This window comes from Juglans microcarpa x Juglans regia, chromosome 5S (genome assembly GCF_004785595.1).
Source record: "Juglans microcarpa x Juglans regia isolate MS1-56 chromosome 5S, Jm3101_v1.0, whole genome shotgun sequence".
Taxonomy (NCBI): Eukaryota; Viridiplantae; Streptophyta; class Magnoliopsida; order Fagales; family Juglandaceae; genus Juglans; species Juglans microcarpa x Juglans regia.
The window spans coordinates 1290594-1304854 of record NC_054603.1 but is presented as its reverse complement, the minus strand read 5'-3'; the positions used below and the strand labels follow the sequence as shown (position 1 = coordinate 1304854).

Here is a 14261-nt window from a genome sequence, read left to right as displayed (position 1 = left end):
GGCCTGGGCTGTTGATCACGGGAAAAGGCTATTCATATATCCGTCAAGTTAGCGAGAGAGTTAATGATGACGTAGACACCAATGTGGTGCTGAGAAGGACTTGCAATTAAAATTTGAACGAGCTGGGCGGACGAGAGTTATTTGCAACCACGAGTAGGTATAATAAAGTTCTTAATTAGTTGGCTGCATGTTGTATGCATGCGTACGTATCCATGCAAAAGCAATATTAATAGACTGTCGAAAACTTTACGTGGGATTATTTGGGTCCCCATAAGGAGTGTTCAAAGTTTTTGGACATGCATGTTGCTTTTGCTGGTTTTTTATTTATTAAATTAAAAAAATATAATATCATGATATATAATTTGACCATGATTTATAAGGATTTAGTTAAAACCTTTAAATTAATGAGTCTTGGAGATACGGATAAGATCATGATCAGATGAAGAAAAGCAACTTTCTATGTTTCTGGCCATGATTTAGGTAAACTGTCCATATATATAACCCACCAGCTTGTGACTTGTGAAAATGATTTTTATACGCCTCGTAATTAAGGTTCTAACTTTACGCTAATGTCTTTGTAAGCAGATCAGTAATATTATGGTACGGTATACCTAGGCCTGTAAACGTTTGAAGCCTGGCCCAAGAATGATTTTATGTCTGTTTGGTCCATGCTAGCTAATTGCTATGCATATATATACACACGTCATTCCTTAGGCTTAGGCCTAGCAATTACGCCCCAATGGTTAATTTCAGTACTGCACTTACTAACTGCATGCCTTATGGACGCGTGAACTGGGTTTGTTTATTTCAGAGTACTCATCTCAACTTTCCTCTATCATGTATAAGTCCATCTGATATATAGCTAGGTACTGGATTTTCTGGGTTGAGGCTGGAAGTTGCTGTAAATGTGGGCTCAGACTGGACAAGACGATTTGAAAGAAAGAAAAAAGAGACCAGACGTTCCAAATCAAATGGGCTAAAAAAAAATATGAAAACAATTTCTTTTTATTTTATTTTATTTTGTCATTATCGGCCGGGGCACACAATCAACATTAACTCTGGTCGTAGAAATTAGTCCTGTTAACAAAATAAACATGTTCATGCCATAAATCTTTATAATATGATCGAGCTTGTTAATTAATGGTATTATATTATATGTAAATATCTCTTATATATTCATATATGGTACTATTGATATGATCAATATATATTATACGATCCCTTTGTTACGTAAGTTAATTCATTGACTCTGATTTTTGAAATTCGAAGTTCATTACACAAATATGACAAAAGTTTGCAAATGAGACATTGTGCGGTAAAACATGCAAAACACGTAGTACGTAGTACTCGTGAAGTATGATTTCCAAGATCGATGCCATATTCGTATATTCCGATGGCGTTAATGCCATATTCAGAGATGTGGTACTTAATTGGCTAGCTCTAATTTCTCATATTCTCTCTGTATAATTACATGCTTTTGGAAAACGACGTAACACGTTCATCAAAAGCTCCAAAATCCAATCATCGCTTAGACACATATTCTCAGGCTTATTCGCGTGAGCAGTCCTTCGACTCTCCTTTTTGACCGAGCTTTTTATAGCAAAGACCACCACCCCGACGGCCCACAGATCCCTACACAAAAACCTAAACGAACATCGATCATGGCGATTGTACCTCCCTCCCTCCCTCCCTCTCTCTCTCTCTCTCTCACCCATAACTGAAACAGCAGCACATGAAAGTACTCTCTCCTTGGATCCCTCAATGAGTCAATCTCATCACTTTCAAATGATAAATCCATAAAAAACATAGGAGAGGGACGAAACTATAGCTGGGGAATAACTATCTACAGATTGTTAAGGGACTTTTGGATCTGAGATTTCCCTTACTTTTATGCAGAAGGGAAGGGAAAGAAGGAAAAAAAAAAAAAAAAAAAAAACCAAAAAAGGAACTCATTTGTATAAGAGAAAGTAAAGAGGAAGGAATAGATCGACAGTGACCTTGTGCAAAAGAGCCATTAATTGTTAGCAACGCTTTTCTTGAAGTCTGCAAAAGGCTCAAGGTGTGTGGAAACTTTGTCTTAATCGTTGTCTTTTCCAGATGCCAACAATAATCCTTGATTCTTTTTTGGTGGGTCTCAAATCAATAACAGTTCCCGTTATGGGCCTCGCAGCAGCTTGTCTTTGTTTGTTCAAAATCAGAACTAGCTAGGAAAGGGGTACTGCAATCTCGTTGTTAGAATCTTTGTCTGCTGAAGCTAGCCACTTTAAAAAAATATAAAAGTAGTGCGTATATAGCTAGATTGGCGATGGCTTAATTAGACGTATTTCAAAATTTTCTTGTGCTATGTTTGGTTGTTCAGAAATTGTTAATTTAATTGTTAATTAGGCAATCTTGAAGGATCGAGAAGATCGTCATCAATTAATACGTACGTTGATTCCACTTAAGTTATGTAAAAGAGTTGTTAAGACAGTGCGGAAGAATCCAAAGGATTATTATTCACTGTCGGTTCCACTTATGTCTAAGATGGAGCCATGGCCACTGCCCACTTATCTTAAAAGGCTTAATAAGTAGTTCTTGGAGAAAGGAAGGGCAAGATCATATATATGTGACAAAGAGGCTCCCAATATGATTTGATCATCGAAAAGGCAGCAGATGAAAACCCACATGATACAGAGAAAGATCATCATATATATAATTTGATTAGATTTCCAAAAAGTTAATTAGGTATTCATTTGGTGGTGGTGGTTTGAAAAGGTTTCCAAAAGTAAAGGCAACGCAATGGCTCTTACTGGGAAAGGAAAAATAATATACAATAAGGGTACATGAGAATAAGCTCATGCGTCGCATTGTCCACGCGAGCAGGTCAAAGTTCACGCGTGGCATCCACTAACCACCACATAAAGTGCTCTCTAACTGCCACGTACAGCGTTTCTAGAGTTAGCGAGCTTGGTAGCTTCAAGATCAACCGCCCGACACTCTTTCAGCGTGGCGCGTATCTTTCACGCGCCACTACAACCTCTTTTTCATTGTTTTGTTCGGTCTCAATGCATTTCCAATTTTTGTTTTGTTTGTAGATTTGTTTTTTTTAATATTTTCTATGTATCTTTAGTTCTGTTGTTTTGCTTTAGGTTAAAATAAAAAGAAATAGACTATTAGATTTGATGTTCATAGCAGAAGAGCCTCACTCCTCCTTTGGAGGATGGTGGGTTATTGCCCCTCTCCTCACTTGGAAGACGGAGGGTGATTGTCCCTTTCCTCCTTTGGAGGTAGGGAATTGTTAGCTCTATTTTTACAAAGTAGTTTTCTCTAAAACAAATTGGAAAGTTTGTCGATAGAAAGTTTATAAAAGTTAAGACAATGTCCATCACAAAGAAATTTGTGTACGGAGGAGTCCCAAACAGATAAGTAGTTTGACTTATAATCTAAGTTTTTTCCTGTATTTATTAGTCACAGATATAATTTCAGTTTCATTAAATAAAATGAAGTCTATTTCCAGAAAAAAAAAAAAAAAGGAGAGAGAGAGAGAGAGAGAGAGAAAGAACTCATCATTGCCCCATCAATAAAACATAGATCAATTAGTTTAAGACCTGCGTGTGCACTAAGACAACGCGTGTGTGTATATATATATATATAGAGTACATTTGGGGGGTTGTCCCAACAAACTTTCGAAAATGCTTTGGCCATGCATTAAATAGTTAAGGAAAAAAAAAACAACTCTATTGATGCGAGTATTTGGGCTAGCTATACTGTTTATTTAGTACTGTTAGTTATTTTCGTACTTTTCTATCAAAATGAGTCTATTCTCATTACAAATATTATAAATAATTCATCATAAATGTTTATTTTTCTTGTAGTATTGTAATTTTAAAAAATAAATTATTAGGTCAACACATGATGATGTAGAAATTAGCCCACTTTTCGACTAATTTGGTGTGTGGTACAAGTAGATAGACGGTATGCATGTTAAACATTAATAATTAAACTCAAAATGCGTTCCAATTAGCTAGCTAGTGCATGTCTTTCGGTGGCTGCATGATGCATTGATCGCATTGGTCTATTTTGGAACCTTTATCACCACCCGTATATCTTTTTTGTTGTTCATTTAGCTACGAGGCCAGACAACTTTTTTCTATTTTTGCTATATACGAAATCTTCTAAGAGAAAAAAAGGTGAGCAATCCGAATGTGCAAAAAGATGCGTGCAATATATCAGAGCTAACCCCACAGTAAGAAGGTGTTAAATTACAGCCATGAGGAGTGATCAAAAAGAGACAAACTACTTTTGTTCTAAAAAGAGTTGCCAACTTTTTAGAATAATTAACTCTTTTTTTTTTTTATATATATATACCTTTATATTTTTTATTGATGGGCATGACTACTTTACTTTCCCATCTTCCTGCTTTAAGGGGAAAAAAATTAGATTCCATCCTACTCCTCTCACATCGATCAAATAATAGAACTATTAATTGTTTCCGGCATGACACGAGGGATATCATCCAGATCGATAATCAATCACGCACAAAACTCTCTCGGAAACAAATTTAAACTAAATTGATTCCTAATTTGTACTCATCCCCCCAACCTCTCTTTTAAAAACTCTCTTTTTTCTTTTTTGTTTTTTAACCCCACCAAAACTACTAAAAAGGGCCGGGGGAAATGGGGCTAAATAGGCGGTGGGAGCTGTCTGCAAAACTTCAAATTCAAGTTGGAGTGAGCAGAACTTTGTGATCTAGTCGTTTCTGACCCACTTTAGTTAATTTTACACCCGAGATATCAGGGATTGATCATACAAAAGGTGTTAAAATATAAAATAAATAATAAAATCTACCTCTTCCATAAACTTATAAAGTTTTTGGGATAATTAGTGGTGATTTCACAAAAGAATCCTTTAGCCAATGTTCTTGACGCAGTACTCATACCAAATACAGTAGATCATAAGAAATTAAATATGATTTGTAGAAACAAATTTAATCATAAAATGTGAAAAGTTATAATTAGATCAGTATTTGATTTAGTAGTTTGTCTCAAGCTAGATGTCTCATATAGAGGTGGCCGAGTCAATCTACTTGCAAACTGGCATGGAATACACACCTTTCATGCTGCTAAAATTAATATTGGAAGAGCTTATTTGTAAGAGAAGTTTAAAAATCTAGTTTTTTTTTTTTTTAATTTTTCTCAATCTAACTTGTCAATATATAATAGTGTAAAGGCCGATCATGTGTCTTGAAAACTTGTTTTATATTGACATGATACCAAATACATGATCACTGATGTTGAATTCTTCTACATTTGTTACCATAAATTTTTTTGTTGTTTTTAACTTTTTTAACAATAACAAGTGGTCTGTTTAACACGGCCGCGGGCAGCTTACGTATATATACCTCTGCTAGGATTTTCCATCTCACATATTTTTTAAGTCTAAATTAAGGTTGAATGAATTAATGGCATCAATTGGTGCATGTGTCGACCCAACCATTACATGATATTCTCCACAATGTTTCTTTTTTCATGCATGTCCTTGCTATTAGCGAACCATTACGAGGAAATCCTTCTTTTCCTGTAAAGAACAGCATATTTTGAAAGTACAATGCATGTTAGACGACGACAATCTAAACTCAAGATGGAATAATTGTGGGCAATTCACGAGCATATTGCACGTGATGCGTGATTAGACTTCACAACCACAATTAATATATACTCACTTATATATAGAAGAATAACTCTTTTCAAAACTAATAATATTACGCCACCTTAGAGCATTGCCATCTCATTTCCAATAAAATTTCCCATAATTTAGCTAAAAATCACATTTTCTAAAATGTTTCTCTAAATTTTACTCATCTTTCAAAAACTTCCTACATCTAATTTCCTATTATTTCTCTATTTTATTAAAATAATATTTCTCTATTTTTTCTTTATTATTTTTTTCTCTCACTTCCATTTACAAACTTAACTACTCATTATTCTTTCTTATGTTTTAAACTATTACTCTAACGAATATTTTAAACAAAAATTTAAATTATTTTTTTGAGGGTATGATAATATTTTTAAATTTTTTTTTTATATTTTAGTAATTATTTAAATTTTTTTGAAATTATTATTTAAAATTATAATAAATATAAGTATGGGAGAAAATGTAGATGATTGAAAGAATAATTTATTTTATTTATTAGAATAAAATATTGATAAAAGATGATTTAGGAGATGAAGAGTGGCTCTCCAACTACTATTCATTCTCTAAACTTTTTTTCTAAGACGAGAATTCGGATATAGGAGAGATTTTAACTAAAACTGTAAAATAAGTTTCAAATTATAGAGAAAACGGTGTTACGGGACACCGGCTGCGAATGATCTTGGCAAGTAAACATCGGTAAGAAATCTTAAAACGAAAAAAGAAGATAATAATAAAAAAAAATAAAACGAACCAACTTGGAAAAAGAAAGGAAAACCGGTCTAAGATAGAGCTAGGCTTCTCCAATTCATAGATGGGAGAAAAGTTACAAAAGAGATAAGTAAAAGTAGAAGAGAATATTGCTAGTACTGTAATTTAGCCGGATTTAAATAGTTTGTGTGTGTGTGTGTGTGAGAGAGAGAGAGAGAGATAAAACCCCATCAAAACCCACCTAGCTAGTCGGCCTCCATGATGCTTTAAATTCCACAAACACGTCTTTTGAAAAGCCAGAAACGACAAATTCCCTACTTATGCTTGAGGGTTTTAATTTAGTTAAAGTAGACGACTAGTAGAGAAGATAATGAGCTTTTTGTGATTCTAAAGTAGCAACATCTTTAAGGGTTAAAAAAGAGATGCTCGATTTTCTTAATCCCTTTTTTTTTTTCTTTAACTTTAATTATTTATTTTGCACCTCATACCGCAACTTTTCAATGCTTTCCAAAGATGAGAATGTTGGGGTCACGAAAATCAAAGAAAGAAAAGTTATTATTTTACAAACGCTTCACAAAGCATGAAAAGTAGTGCTCTTTTGATATTTGTAAGAGAAGATTTTGCTTTTCCCAGCTTCTAAAGAGAAAAGTTGCTTCTCCTTTGCACAACCCTTACGTTACGGATCATACCTTATTCCACTCCCAACATTCCTTTTTCATGTAGCATTAATATTAATTACTATCCAATTAAAGGTGTACGCGGTAGTATTTTGCCTGAGGACATGCACAAGCCGCTCCCACACAGGGACAGTACTACTACGAGTAGTACTGCAATATAATACATACATACATACCTATATAGTATATATGCATGTGTGTACGTGTGTGTATACATATATATATATATATATAGAGAGAGAGAGAGAGAGAGAGAGAGAGTTATGGATGCATAGAAGTTTGTGTGTGTGTGTGTGTGTGTGTGTGACGTTTATATGTACTCTTTTAATTTATAAAACTTTCATTTGTCTTCAAAATTTTTGAATCGAAAGTATCGTGACTAAATGAAGCAGTATTTTCAGCGCGCAATCAACAACGCTGACATGGCTTCTTTTTTATTTTTGGGAAAAAATTGAAGTAGTCATGTAGTGTTCTAAGATCACCTTAATTTTAATGTGAATATCTCAGCTAAAATGACACGATTAAATAGAAAATCAAGAAAAATATATAAAAACCAAAAATAAGATGTAATAAAGATCAATTACGTACCACAATTGCAATAATTAAGCTTTGCTCTCTAGCTAAGAGAATTATTGAAAGACGCACCAAATCTTTGTAATTTCCCATGAACTGTTTTAAGAGTAGATGATCGGTATATACTTTTTACTAACAGGAAGTGATCTAGCAGATCATTTCTCATCCGTACGGTTCCAACTGCACATATAGTTCTTCATCTTGAAGTAAGTACCAAACGTACAGCCAACTTCTTAATTATATATATATATATATATATAACATTTGGTAGAATACTTATATTGAGGATTAATTTATAAGGATCATCCTCATACTATTCTAGACTAGAAGAATTCATCAAGAACGGATGCCCATATATATATATATATAGCTGGCAAATTGATAAGCTAGGTATACCTGCATGCTTGTAGTGAGTTTTGTTGCGACAAAAGAACAAGTGGAATAAAGTTGAAAGCATGTTCTATCTATTTTTGACAGAGATCAGCTGCCAGATGCTCTATTATATACAAATGATGCCTTCCGTCACGAATTAATTAGATTTTGAGTGAGGACATTGAATTATGGTAATTAAACTAGATCGATGCTTTTAATGTGTTCACTTTGCAACATGCACGTACGGCAGCACATGACAGACGCTAGCTAGCTATTGAACAGTCCGAAAGCTTTTCCCAGTGCCACGAAACCAGTCCAGCCTCATATATATATATATAAATGCACTATGATTATTTTATAGAAGTCCCACACGACTTACGAATAAACTCATTCTGAGATTTATAAGAAGCTACTTCATTCCTCTTATTAGGCTTTTTATGAGGAGAAATGAATGTTTTTACATAGTATCAGAGCCAGGTTAACCTATGACTGATGATGGGCTCCTGCGACCTACCCACGGTGATGGTACCGGAAATACCAGCTCACACGTGAGGGGGCGTATTGAGAAGTCCTACACGACTTAGGAACAAACTCATCTTAGGCTTTATAAAGATCGGAGCTACGTACCTCACTCCTCTTATTAGATCTTTTATGGGAAGAAATGTGTGTTTCTACAATTATTTTATAGAAGCTGGCAGATGATCATATCTTTTAGATAAATGAAGAATTAGCTAGCTAGCAAGCTGGGTCGTCTGCCCAAGAACTGCAGCAAGCTCATGATCACCATATCGCTAGCAGCTTGCCTTCGCCCATTACCACAGTATTTATACCTTTAATTTGCTTCCCTTTATTTTGATTAATTAAGAACTTATAAATTAATGTACGTCGACTTTTTTATCACATGCAATTATATATGTCCATATTACAATGTTGTGCTGCATGGCCTGCTTAATTTCCCAGTAAAAGCTATTACGGTGTATAATCAAATATTTATATATATATATATATATATATATGATCAAGAGGCCATATGTACAGGAACGTCTAGTACTTAAGGAGTAATAATACATATATATTAATGTCATAAACTACATTTTTTTGGGATTAATGGTTCTGTGATATATATATATTCTCGACATGTTGTGCTTATGCTAGCAGCTGCTAGATCATGATAATCTCATTTGTGTTGTGCGGGGCCGGGAGAGAAAACTACGTTCTCATGTAGTCCAAGTCCTCCGATTTTCAAGAGGAAAAATGATTTCTAGAGCTTGTTACCGCTTTGGGGTTGATTTTTTCGTTTCTTTTGTTCAACTAATTGACGATTGACCATTTTCAGGCTACCCATTGAATAATTGATAGAGTTTAAAATCAAGGAAAAATATTGGCAACCGAATTAGTAATCATCAATATCTAAATAGGGAAAAGATTCCACAAAATATACATAGACCATGCAATATGCATGAGTGCAGGAAACGATTTTATTTCCGGCTCTTTTTATAGCTAGGTTTAGCCGCGCGCCCCAATATCAGAATCTAAACAAGTAAAAAAATATAGCGATTAAAAGGCCGTAGCTTAGTGGAGGTTTTGCTGCTCGAATTGTGCGATATTGATTCATTAATGCAAATTAAACAAATTAAAAGCTAGTAATTTATAAATAGAGAGTTAATTAGGGACGTCGTCATGATTCCATGCATGAATTACCGAGTATTCGCCCGTGGAATCAACTACTGGCTGGCTAGCTAATTGGTACTGGATGCACTAACACTGCTGGAGTTGATTCCTGCATGCATGAACTGGCCGGAGGAAATATTTCACGCTCTTATAACTATATATGAACATAAAAGAATCAATCAAAAAGGAAAAAGCTTCGATCTGTTATAAATAAATGTGAAAAATGGGGGATAAACTTTTCCACAAACTAGCTAGAGATGATCATAATCTTGGGAGAAGGAAAATTATATAGGAAAGGAAGTGCACGTGAAGAAAGTACATTGAAATGCTATTCAGTCTCCCAAGTCAAAAACCTCATGATCACAAAGGGGAACAAAATGATAATGGAAATACACCACCGGTATTCAGACAAAGTTTATAGATATTGTATTAATTAATATACATGTAGTAATTTTACATAGTTTCCAACACATGGAAATTTTCTCTGGGAATCTAAACAGGTAAAACTAAGAAAAAAAATGAAAATAGAAGAAGAAACCAGACTACCTGATATGAAATGCTCCTCCAGATTTTTTCCTTTTCAAATTTTTTTTTCATAATTCCTGGATTTTGAAATAAAATCGTTTATCAACGGTCTCGAGAAGCCCAATTTCGTCGATTGACTGATCAGCAGCGCAATCGTCATCAATGGAAATATTCAAATCCAGAGACATGCAAGGGCTTGTCTCCTCCAGTGCAGCGCCCTTCTGATCTTCAGACCCTTCTGATTTTTGCTTGATAGGAGGAGAGCAGGCTCTGGATCTTGAGCTGAAGCTTTCACAGCTTAAAATGATGATAGCATCGCTAAGGTCAACTTCCTCACCATCGCAATTGGCAATTCTTCCTCTTTCGATAGCTCTCTTGAAACCCATTTGAGAGAAATAATCTGCTTGTTCCACGTCTTCGACTAAGAAGACCATATGAGGATTGGTGGAAACTGCCTCGGCGAACCTCTCAATATAACTGCAACTTTTTTCCTCTCTGGATCTTTTGTTCTTGCAATCCTCGCTTGAATCTGCTCGCGTGGATGAAAAGGTGCTCATGGCAATCGAAATGAGGCATCTCTGAGAGCCAAAAATAAGCTTAGCCAATTCCCTAGCAATCTTTTCTTTGGCTTCCGTATCAGCACCTTGAAAGAACAACCAGGTTTCCTCTTTGAGCTCATTGTTTCTCGCCATCCCTTTTCTTCTTGCCATGCCAGACCTGCATTGTAAGATCGTGTTAGCAAGTTCAGGGATTATATCTTTCTGCCAGGGAACTTTCTTCTCCAATGCGCTGCATAGGGTCTTCATGTTTTCCGCACTGAGCTCCTTAAACCTGTGGCTGTACTCCGTCTCCATCATGACCTCACTGGAAGAAGGTGAATTAGGGGTTGAATTAGGATTTGATGAAAACGGTTGTTTGGAATCCCCGTTCTCTGGAATGCCCATTATTAATCTTGGTTCAACGGTCACGTTTGAATCTTCAGAAATCCATATACGGTGGTGCCTCCACGAATTTTTGGGTTCAGCCACCGGCCACTCATGGTGGATAATCTGGTGCAAATTAGGGTACGGACGGTCATGTGAAAAACATGAAGTGGATGAAGAAGGTGATAAAGAGGAGAATGTGCGGGCCGTCTTTTCAGAAGAATGGGGCTGTTTATGGATTGAACTGCAAATTGAGTTCCACTTTTTGCAAAGGTGATCTCTGACTGGGACATAGTTCTGGTAGAAAGATAACGCGATAATGGCAAAAGCAAAAGTTAGTTTTCAACTTTTATAATGCATTAATAGTGAACTATATGTATTTACGAAGTTTAGGAGGTTGAGAAGCGATTAAAACCTTGTCATTAGAGATAAATCCTTTGCTCTCATGTTTATACTGTCGGAGCCATGCAGGAAGCAGCTGGCTTGAAGTAGTGGAGACACTGTTACAAGTACTGCTTTGCAAGCTTTGAGCTTCCATATCAAACTTTGCTGAGCACTCGGTGCAGCAGGCAAGGTGCTGCTGCTGCTCCTGCCCACCTTCAAGCAGTAACGAGCTATTTCCATTTTCAGTTTTCTTGCTTGTGGACTGACTTTGTAGGTCAGTACTGGAGACAAAAAGTTGATAATAAATGACATTCAGTGGCTAGGCGATTGAACATTTCAGCACTTACAACTCCGCCAATTTGCACAACTATAATTTGAAGGAAAGAAACATTAAAAAGAAAAGCTTGAAATTATGAGATTTACCAATTTTGTTTTGCATATCTTCTCAAAGATACATATGTTAACTCAAAAACAAGGGGACCGGATGTAAAAGGGAACCTTCGATCTTTTCTATATTTTACCACTTCCTCTCATTCATTCAGTATATACTTTTTTCCCAAAAGAAAATAACTATATGTTCTTCACCAAAATTAACTAAAAAACCAAATTATTTTAGAAAACGTATATATCGAGTATATATGAAATAAAGCTCACAATTATGTCCGAATTTACCAACTCATGTTTTACCTGCCAGCGGTGATCAGACTCAAGCCCAAGCTGGCTGCAGGGATTGTAAGAGGGTGAAGACCCCAAACAGCCTCCAGTGATGGATGACCTGATGATTTACATCTCATGTAAGTTTGGAAAGTGGCAATTCCCATGAGCCAAAAACTGCCAGGCTCTCCAATCCCAGAAATCAATTTTCCAAGTTCCACGATCATGTGTTCCACAGGACAATAATAACGACCCCTCTCTTGTTCAGTCGAACTAGCCCTATAGTCAGTAACCCAATTAAGGTCTCCCAAATATAAAACAACCTCTTTGTTCAAACAACTCTTCACAACACTCTTGAGCTCTCCAAGTGTCTGTTCGACATCTACTCTTGAGCGATGTCCAAAAGAGGAGAGAGTAACTTGAATAAAATTTACCTTTCTCAAGGTTTCAGGAACATCTCCCTTGTCTACCTTGTTCATCACTCCTCTAACCGTGTTCTCAAGATTATCAAGACACTCTCCTACAATCACAGTACTTTTCCTTCTTTTGTTCATCAAATGATCTATGACACTTCTAACGTCTTCATTCTTAATTAGATCTGATGCCACTGGTTTGTCTATTTTTGTTCCACTTTGACCGACTGGTTGAGACTGGAGGAGGGATAATTGATTACTTCCCTTAGACTTGCTACTTGGAGAAGGAGGCTGAGAACATATTTCTAACGACACAGCTTGTTCAACATTACTTTTCACCTGGGTACTAGAGAACCCGGCCTCTCTCATGACTCTACTAACACTAGGATCATCTAAGATGGATATTATGAGTTGCTCTAATTCTATTTTTACTGCTAAGAGGGGTTGCTGCTGATTCTCAATGGACCCTCGTCGTTGATGAGCCTGAGCGCGTTTGAATGCGGCAACCAAGGCGTTGGAGATGGAAGGATGTTGGGAATTGGTACCCAACATGGGGCTAGCACTGGATGCTGGAAGGCGGTTAAGCGCAACGTTGAAGCAGAGCTCCAGGGCTTTGCACTGGAGGGGGTGAGAGTGGGATTGAAGACAAGCCGTTCGAAACAGGCCAGCGGAAGCTGCAAGCATGGTGTTTGCCACATGGAGGGGAGTCACTTGGGCATGGCCGCGGCACCTGGCAAGGGTTACGGCTTGGTTCACCACTCTCGCTGCGTCTGCAGTTAAAGCTTGTGGCAGAGTGTAACCTCCTGTTCTCATCTTCAACTCTCTCAAACACTTTAAACTACGATAGCAGCGACAAGAAAATTAAAAAGTTATCACGGAAGAACTTCTGCAGATTGAAAGGGTTTATCTCGATTAGAGGGAAAGATACACGGAAACGGTGATTGTTTATGGTTGGGAAAACAAGGAAAATAGATAGGTTTGGGGAACTTTATGGTGAGGGACTGTGGAGGTTGTGTTATGGATCGGTTATTGGTAGGTTTCGATCCACCTAGCTATAGCTAGCTTGTCTATATTATACGGATCAGGAGTTCCATGGAAGCTTGTTTGTTATGTAGCTTGTCAAGATTTTGATTTTGGCTGGAGAGAGAGAGAGAGAGAGAGCGAGAGTGAGTGAGTGAGTTTGAAATTTATGGGAGGTGGGCTATGCTTTTCTTGTAGATGTGGTAAAATTTGGGGTCTAAAGTCGAGTTTGTAGCGGAAAGTGGAATGCACGTGGTGACAACGCAGGACGAATGCACCAGTATCAAAGGAAACCTAGCTTTGCCCTCTCTCTATCTCTCATCTCTCTCTCTCTCTCTCTCTCCCCATCAAATTTCATAAATTTAAGATACGGTATTTACCAAGTACTGTGTGGCTCGCTCTATGTTAAGTAAACCATATATAATATATTAAGACTGGCAAAAAGAGAAATAGCTAGCATCCCCCACTCGGTTCGACGTATATACATCAAATCTTGGTTTAATAAATGAAATGGCCTATCCAGTCAGTCTGGCCTACAGGTTTTGTCAAGAACATAATCAATTAATTCAATTTATCAGTTGACACGTAGGCCGGATAATAATAATAATAATAATAATAGTACTATATTACCTACTGATCTTCGTCAATGGTGGATGAGCGACGTATCA

General features: G+C 36.5%; 1 protein-coding gene across 1 annotated transcript; it reads right to left on the bottom strand.

The window, feature by feature from the left end:
- Positions 1-10077: 10077 nt before the first annotated feature.
- LOC121268463 (protein SMAX1-LIKE 3-like) lies at positions 10078-13892 on the bottom strand. The gene is made up of 3 exons (XM_041172753.1): positions 12194-13892; positions 11538-11787; positions 10078-11419 (listed from the first exon to the last, which is right to left on the bottom strand). The coding sequence occupies exons 1-3, from the start codon at positions 13384-13386 to the stop codon at positions 10268-10270; spliced, it is 2595 nt and encodes an 864-aa protein (XP_041028687.1). The 5' UTR covers positions 13387-13892; the 3' UTR covers positions 10078-10267.
- Between the last annotated feature and the right edge of the window lie 369 nt (positions 13893-14261).

Coding starts and splice junctions, on each gene's coding strand:
- LOC121268463 (XM_041172753.1), bottom strand. CDS start 13,386: ATGAGAACAGGAGGTTACACTCTGCCACAAGCTTTAACTGCAGACGCA. Junction 11,788..12,193: donor AGTCTGATCACCGCTGGCAG/GTAAAACATGAG, acceptor TTTTGTCTCCAG/TACTGACCTACAAAGTCAGT. Junction 11,420..11,537: donor GATTTATCTCTAATGACAAG/GTTTTAATCGCT, acceptor TCTTTCTACCAG/AACTATGTCCCAGTCAGAGA.